General features: G+C 38.8%; 1 protein-coding gene across 1 annotated transcript in view; it reads right to left on the bottom strand.

Moving 5' to 3' along the window:
* Positions 1-7,735, bottom strand: part of mogat2 (monoacylglycerol O-acyltransferase 2) — a 17,199-nt gene that overhangs the window by 1,214 nt on the left and 8,250 nt on the right. The window contains exons 2-5 of the mRNA XM_008428243.2: positions 7,351-7,529; positions 1,826-2,030; positions 1,510-1,684; positions 1,031-1,230 (exon numbers count right to left, since the gene is read on the bottom strand). Of these exons, the coding sequence (XP_008426465.1) occupies positions 1,031-1,230; positions 1,510-1,684; positions 1,826-2,030; positions 7,351-7,529 (759 nt within the window). The remainder of the gene's footprint in view (positions 1-1,030; positions 1,231-1,509; positions 1,685-1,825; positions 2,031-7,350; positions 7,530-7,735) is intronic.

Here is a 7,735-nt window from a genome sequence, read left to right as displayed (position 1 = left end):
ACTGTGTTTTTATTGTCACCAACTGTGTGTGTAACGTGTTTCGTGTGCTAAGGAGCTATCAGAAACGACAGAGAACAGATTCGAGATGAGGCAGGCAGTTCTCGTGCCTCATCGCTGGGGGCGCTCATGATCCCAGACATTGTGACTCCACAACTGCAGAGTAAGAGACAGTAACAGCGATCTAGCCATACAGAAGATGCGCGGACACAGAGAGCGAGAAAGACGTGGTTTTGAGTTGTACTTTAACGGTTTCTCCTTGTGCTGTTAAGCACAGCACGAAATTAATAAGATCTACATGTCTAAGTTTGATTGAGATCACGGAATTATTCTGCAGCGGCGGCGCAGCTAAGCATCACATGTTAAAGAATAGTCGTTTTGCCCTCCAGCATTGTACTCATGCGCGAAATTTCCTTATATAAACAATAACATGCAGGGATCTAGATTTGTAAATCCGATTAATTTTATTATTTTTTTGTGACAGAACAAGTGTAATTTTGAAGTAGGAATAAAACAAAGGTTTTGATTTTACTAACAAAAAAATTATTCTTAAAAGTCTGGAGAGCATTTCTGTGTGTCTCTCTACTGCAACAAAAAGTTGTTAATTAAATGAGTGCATTTAATTAAATGTCTCAACGTTTAATTTCCCTTTGGAAAATCAATGACACAATATTCAATTTATGGTAAATTCAATGTATTTTGGAATTGAAATTGAATATAACTATATAAAATCTTGTCCATCCAATCGCCCTTGAAAGCCAACTAATTAGTAAATAAAGTCCGGATATCTGTATATATCCAGAATTATTTACAAATTTTATGTCATTTTGGGTAATTTTCTCCCCATTTCACAAATTTGCTGTACTTTGCGTTGCTCTGTCACACCTGAAATGAATTCCTCAAAGATTTGTGATGGAAGTGAGACACTACATAATACAGATGTAGCCTATTGACTTTTTAAATAACTACATATTCTTTGACAAGCACAAAATCTGCTCATCGTATCCCCAAACAATGAGCAGTGCTTACTCACCAACTGTGTAGATTGGTCGTCTGTAGGGCATCAGGCCAAAGGAGTACTGGAAAATACCACGCGCATGGAAAAGAGGCAGGGAGACACCCATGATGGTTTGCAGCCGGTCCTGTGTCCACCGAAGCCAGGTTCCTTTGGGGTTTTCCACTTGGTCATACACTTCATTCTCTCCAAAGGAGAAAACTGGAACCAGGTGAGCTCTGAACATTTTTGAGGAAATGAGGATGTAATTAATAACATTTAAGATTAAATAAGAACCCCATTTTTCACAGCCTTTTTTTATTATTCTAAGAAGATCTCAGAAGGAAAGTTCATTTCTTGGAAATATCCTGCAATTGACTTAAAAGTCTTTGTTTTTAGGAAGACATGGTGGGAAACTCAAAATAATTGGATTGACGCAATATTTTGGTAAAACAGAAGGACTTCAGAGAATCAGCCATGGTAAAATTAGCTTTTATCCTGGGGCTTTTTGCACTTACCCATGCTCCATTGCCATTTTGATGAAGCCTTTCTTATTGGCCAGGAGAACATTGAAGGTGCCAGGATGAGCATCGAGGGCTTCTGGGGCCCCACCAACAGCAATCACAACAGCACTCCCACCTTTCTTCTTGCGGAGCACATAACTAGCGCTTTCTTTGTCCGACGGAATCAAACCTGCATGTTGGAACAAGGAACACGTGGGCTAAAGCTAATAAAGTATATTTTTATGCTACTTCAAAAAGTGCCTAAGTGGGATAGGAAGAAGAAGCAGCAGGATAGAAAATCTGATCAGTAAAAAACTCGTCAGGGCCTCACCAGCACACATGATGTAGTCCCTGAAGAATGGAGCTCTGAACCACAGAGGCAGCATCAGCAGGTAGCTGGTGAGGCCTGGAAACAGCTGCGGGAAGCCAGTGGCGTCGGTACAGAAGTTGGTGAAGGCTCCTGCTACCAGCACGCCATGAGGGTGGAAACCCAGGATGTAGTTGTGTCTGGGGTCCAAGTCGGCTGTCTTCACCAGCTGCGAAGGCAACAAAGAGCAAATGAACCTCATTTAATAACATAGTTTTCAAATTGTGAGTAGGTACACAAATATGACTGCTGGTGCTTGGGGACAGCAGTGGTAAGTAAATGCTGCTAACGTGCTCTAAAAAAAAAAAAAAAGAAAGAAAAGGCAAAATGTGACATAGACAAGCGTACAGTAAAGCTAATGTGATGAAACTGCCTGCACTTCCCTTGGCTCTTTAGCAAAGTGCAAAGTGATAGCAGCTAGGCTAGCTAGCCAAACACGGCACGAATCAAGATTTAGCCTAGCTAGCTCTAACACTGGCTAATTTGTTTGATAAATTGCTTACTTCTTTGTCATTCAGTAGATGTTGCAAGTACATCTTTGCTATATTTTTACCTGGTTAGTTAATTGTCCACCCTTCCCTCCCAATTGTATGATGCTAGCCTAGTTGTTTACGGTTTATAAATGTGTGTGCACAGTGTTAAATGCTAGTTGCGTGGAGATAAACCACTTATCTCCACGCAACTGAACTAGCAAAACAAGTCAACTGTGCAAACTCATTACTTGACAGTACACATTATTGTCATCTTAGCATCATTATTACATTCACACATAAGAGTTTTTGATTAATACAAATTAGAATATGCTTATAATTTCCTGAAAAGGTCTAGAAAACTTTGCCATTTCCAGGACTGGGTCATGACTTTTTAATCTCTGTCTGCTGTGTAAGTTTAAATTACTGTACATTTAGATAAATTACTGTAAGCAAACCGAGTGCCGTCATTTTGTCTCATTTAGGTAGTGCTGCACCACCATTTTTTTTCCTGTTGCATCTTGGGTTCAACAAAGTTAGGATATGATGCAACAGAGATACAGTATTGCTACTTCGGTACTGTGCACTCTATTACATTTAACCCTTGCCCCCACCGAATAATTAGACTTGCTTCACTGTAACCCGTGAAGCATGGGGTCATTACACTGTTGCTACAAAAGTCAGGGTGTGCACTCGGATGACCTGTCTGGGCAGTTTTGGTGTCCATCGTGTCCAATTTTAGCACATGTGCAGAGGACATCAGTTGACTGATTTAACTAAAAAACATGGCGGCATTTGCTCAACTCTAAACCTGTGCTGAAATACCACTGAACGTTAGTATTTTAAATAAATTTTAACTGGAAATCAGTCTTGAAATCAATGGATCAATCTGGGCACACACATTATTAAGTTCCGAATCACTCTTTGTATTAAAGCTCAAGGGAGAATTTATGTGAATCTCAACTGTCTTTAACATCCTGAAAGAACACTGCTAGTTGGGGATTGTGGCTCTGTGGAACCAATCGGTTAATGAATGACCTTTAGTGAAGAGGACTGGAAGAACTTTCTCTGTTAGATGTTGAATAATTTCAGTGAGCAGATTATGTCATTTTTAAGTAACACATGACCGGCATAAACACTAAGCATCAAGCCTTAATATTTAGTACTTATCACTGGATATGTTTCTACATGGCTAATGTTTTCTTTTGTGTTGACAGATTAAAGGGGGCTTAATACAAATGGACGTCACGGTTTTCAAATATCTAGTCTTTTTTTTTAGGTCGGGATTCTTGTTTGTTCCAAACCTCCTTTCAGAAACCCTGTCGTATTGGTACGACAGGGTTTAAAGTGTCCTTCTTTCTGCGTGTTTATCACAAATAAGTGTTGCAGAACATGAAACCAATTTAAATAGTAGTCCAAGACAACACATTTGCCATTTAAAAATCCAGTTTTTAAATGAAGGTGCTTATTATTAGGGAGAATCTTTTACCCTAAAGTTCAATAAAAAACAGGACCCCTGGTTTTCAGTCAGCATTTCTCGTCATAGCTACAAGCGTAGCATGCCCTCTATGTTCCTCAAGCGGTGTGCGAGTCTGCGTCACTGTCTTGTCTGCGTTCATTTTGGTTATTTTAAGATGTGAACACTCATCTGCAGATCCAGTGGAATTAGAAATGGTGGGTACAAGCACACCAATGCAACTAATTAGGCTCCCTGGTTGTCCTTGGATGCATGGGTTCTTTGTCCAAGATAATGCGCTGTATAGTCAGATGATGCAGGACATGGTTTACTTTAAAGTGAGTGGATTAAAAGGGGTTGGTGTTTGTTTTTTTTTGTTGTTTTTTTTTTTCACCATCTGAACTCTCTTAAGGTTCAAACTTTTATTTGGTATCTCTGCCCACAGGAGATGATTGCAGAGAAGAGGCACAATACTTGGCAAATGCTGTTAATGTCGGTGTGTGTGTTGTGACGACACAAGATTCAATCCTCATGTCTGCTACTATGTATGGAACGCATTTATAAATATATATTTATGTATATAAATATATACATAAATATATATAAATATATACATAAATATATATTTATGTAAATATAAATATATAAATATAATATATTTATATAAATATAAATATATATTTATATATTTGACAGAAAGTCAACCGTTTTTTTAGGTTGACTTTCTGTCTCACATACTGTGCCATGACAGTATGTGAGACAGATATTCTTAAAAAAATCTTGATGATCCTACTGGCATCTGCAGAAATGCACCGCTCCTGGTCAGGAACAGCCAATCAGAGCCAAGAGGAAGGTCTTAGCGCTGTCAATCATGCGTATGTACCTGCTGCTTCTGATTGCTGGTGCTAATGTCAGAAAACAGCTCACTGTTACGAAATGACTTTGTCTGCCGTCCTTGCTAACTAGCTTGCTCATTCACGGCAGGCTCTATTGTGGTGGTGGAGCTGTAGTTCAGCAGAGAGATAATGAGTGTTAGTGAGAAGCACATACATTAGGGAGATTGACAACGCTAAGACCCTCCTCCTGGCCCTGATTCAGATTCTCTGTCTCATATACTGTCATGACATGGTGAAAGTGTTCACAAATATGTATAAAAAAAAAATGTTGTATATATAAAATGTACCTACTGCAGCTTTAATATACTCAGCAAGAACTATTTCAGCACATTCATTTATTGTTGTGTTTTTCTTAATGTGTAACTAAGCACAATTAGGGCAGTTGGATTGCCTGTTGTAAAATCCGATAATCTGAGAGGGTCCAGCTAAACAAGTCCATGTAAATTAATGTGTTCAAACCAACAGGTAATTCAGATCTTCATCCACAATTTTTTTTCTACATAATTCTGTTAAAATTGTCACATTTCTATGCCGCTGCGAACTGACTGTAGGCATTCTGTTTAAAATAAGCAGCTGCTGCAGGTTCCAGATAGATACTACTAGATACGGATCTAATAAGTACACACCTGGTCTGTGTCAGCTCCTTTTCATCATGCTAACGTGCTACTGGACCGCTGTTATTGTTGTTGCACTCGGTCTTATCAGGAAGTCCAAAGTCTTCCCAAGCAAAAGAAAAACATCCATGTAATGTTATGAAGTTTGTTACGGACGCAGTAGGTTCTCTATATACTGTTTGCCATTATGCGTGTTAGACAGAGAGATGGGCAGGAACTAGTTAAATTTACTTGAGTATCCTTTTGGGGGGGTGGGGGGGGGGGGATCTACTTTTTGTTATAGTTTTACTACAAAATAATTTTGAGTAAAATTCCTGGAAACTCAACACACTGAGTCAGTTTGCTGAATACAGAACAAACACATTCAAACCTGAAATGCATTCAGACCTACAGTTTATGTTGGAGTAAGACTCCTTGTTAGCTTTGTTGTTCTCATCTCATTTTTTTTTTATCTTCTGAGCCATTATGGATGTCAAGTGTGACATAAAAAAGTGTTACGCAACGACATAAAATACGCCATTGCGTAATTATTTGCCCTCTTTAAAGTGGCTGACCTAATTAAGCAGAGGTCCAGTCGGGTGGTGCAGGTAGTCTCTCACAATGAGCAGAATGGAGATCTAAATAGTGACATTTATGCAATCACCTGTTTTTTTGTTGAATATTTTTTTATTATTTTTGTAGAAATCCGTTTTTTTAGGTTGACTTTAAAGTTATTTTTGTACATCAATAAAATTTCGTTGCTCATGATTGATTTGTACAAAATAACTTTTAATAACTGTGTGAATCCTTTATTTTATAGGGACTATATTATTTTTGCTCGTTTTAGGGAGGCAACATTCATTCATGACCACCAGAGGGACACAATGAGCTACAAAAAATAAAACAAGCCTATGTCACTCATATGATGCAGTTAGTTTTTTTATTTAACACTAATGTAAGATCCTTTGGGCAGCAACAACTGATAGGAAGCTTGAGGAAATCAGAAAACAGGAACCATGTAGGATGGTGTAAGCGGAGCTTGTACCAGACAACTGGTTACAAACTCTACATTTCCTCTGTTTTGGTCTCCAGCACCAAAACCTCCAGCACCAAAACAGTTCTAACTTGCATCTGGCACTTTCTGCTCTTTCCAGCCTTTGCACAAAGTTCCAGAGGTATTTCTACGTGTAAAGTAGTTCCCGGGGATTCAACAGCATGCAGAATTTCAGCCGTGAGAAGTTAGGTGTTAAACTCTGAAGAGAACTTTAAATAAAAAAACAATCTAAGGAATAAGTTAATTTAAAAAGCAAATGTTCTCATTGCTGAGCAATGATAGTCAGCAGTTTCTTTGTAATTGCTTGAGATGGTGTGATTTGTAAAAAGACTTACATAGTTAATTACTTACAAAATAAATATTGCTTGAACCTTCGTAGTATTATTTATTACCATAAATCCAAATATGTTGGTTGTAGATTATAACATCAGCTAAAGGAGTTGATGTTGCTTTGGCTTAAAAGCGAGTCGCGTGTTCAATTTGTTTGCTTTTTGACATCGAAAAACCAGCAGCAATATCAAAAAACCTCAAAATAAAAAAAAAACAAAACCCTGATTATTTGGATTGTGGAAATGATCAACAATCCAAATAATCCTCTCATCCAGAAGCCAGACTTACTGACGTATTTCACAGAAAATCATCAGATGGAAAACGTGTAAACAGGAATATGAATGGATTTTCACCAGTTACAGTTAAAGCTCTGCAGACGGTTATTATCTCTGGCACAGTTGGACAAAAAGTCCAACTCAAACATGTAACATGAATGCCTTCTAACTCAGAGTTAAAACCAGCCAATCAGCTTGATTCTTCTGCCTCTTGTGTTTTTTTTTTGTTTTTTTTTTTTGTTTTTTTTTTTTTTTTGCTGTTAGTGTACATGTGTCAGTCGAACAAGAAATAATGCAACAGTATCTTAAAGCAAATAGTAGACTGTTATTTGGTGCAAATGACTAAAATACAGATTGTTGTATCAGTGAGAGCACTGAGAGAATAAACATGGCTTTTTCTAAAGCTTTCTCTCACCTTGATGGGGAAATAATCCCGCATGTACCCCCACAGTTTGAGGCCACACAAAACGGGCGCTCTGCGGCCGCCGCGCGCCGGCGTGTCGAAGTCATAGTACCACCAGAGGGCGTACAGCACACTGATCAGCCAGAAGCGAGTGAAGAGCAGGTACACGAATAAGATGATGCAGGTAGGCGCTGAGGGGGGAACAGAAAAAACACGATGAGTTGCATAGTAACATGAGAAACAACTCTGTCACAGGCGGACAGACCATGAAAGTCTGTCTGCCTGCGAGCAGGGGTGAAAGTAAGGGCGTACGGTCAGGTACTGCGTACCCCTAAAAGATTTAGCGGGGGTACGCAGTACCTGCAAGAGAGGGGAGCGGCTGTCTGCTGTAAAAAAA

This window comes from Poecilia reticulata, linkage group LG14, assembly GCF_000633615.1.
Source record: "Poecilia reticulata strain Guanapo linkage group LG14, Guppy_female_1.0+MT, whole genome shotgun sequence".
Classification (NCBI taxonomy): domain Eukaryota; kingdom Metazoa; phylum Chordata; class Actinopteri; order Cyprinodontiformes; family Poeciliidae; genus Poecilia; species Poecilia reticulata.
Note: the sequence above shows the minus strand (reverse complement) of the source record. Positions and strands in the feature narration are given on the sequence as shown.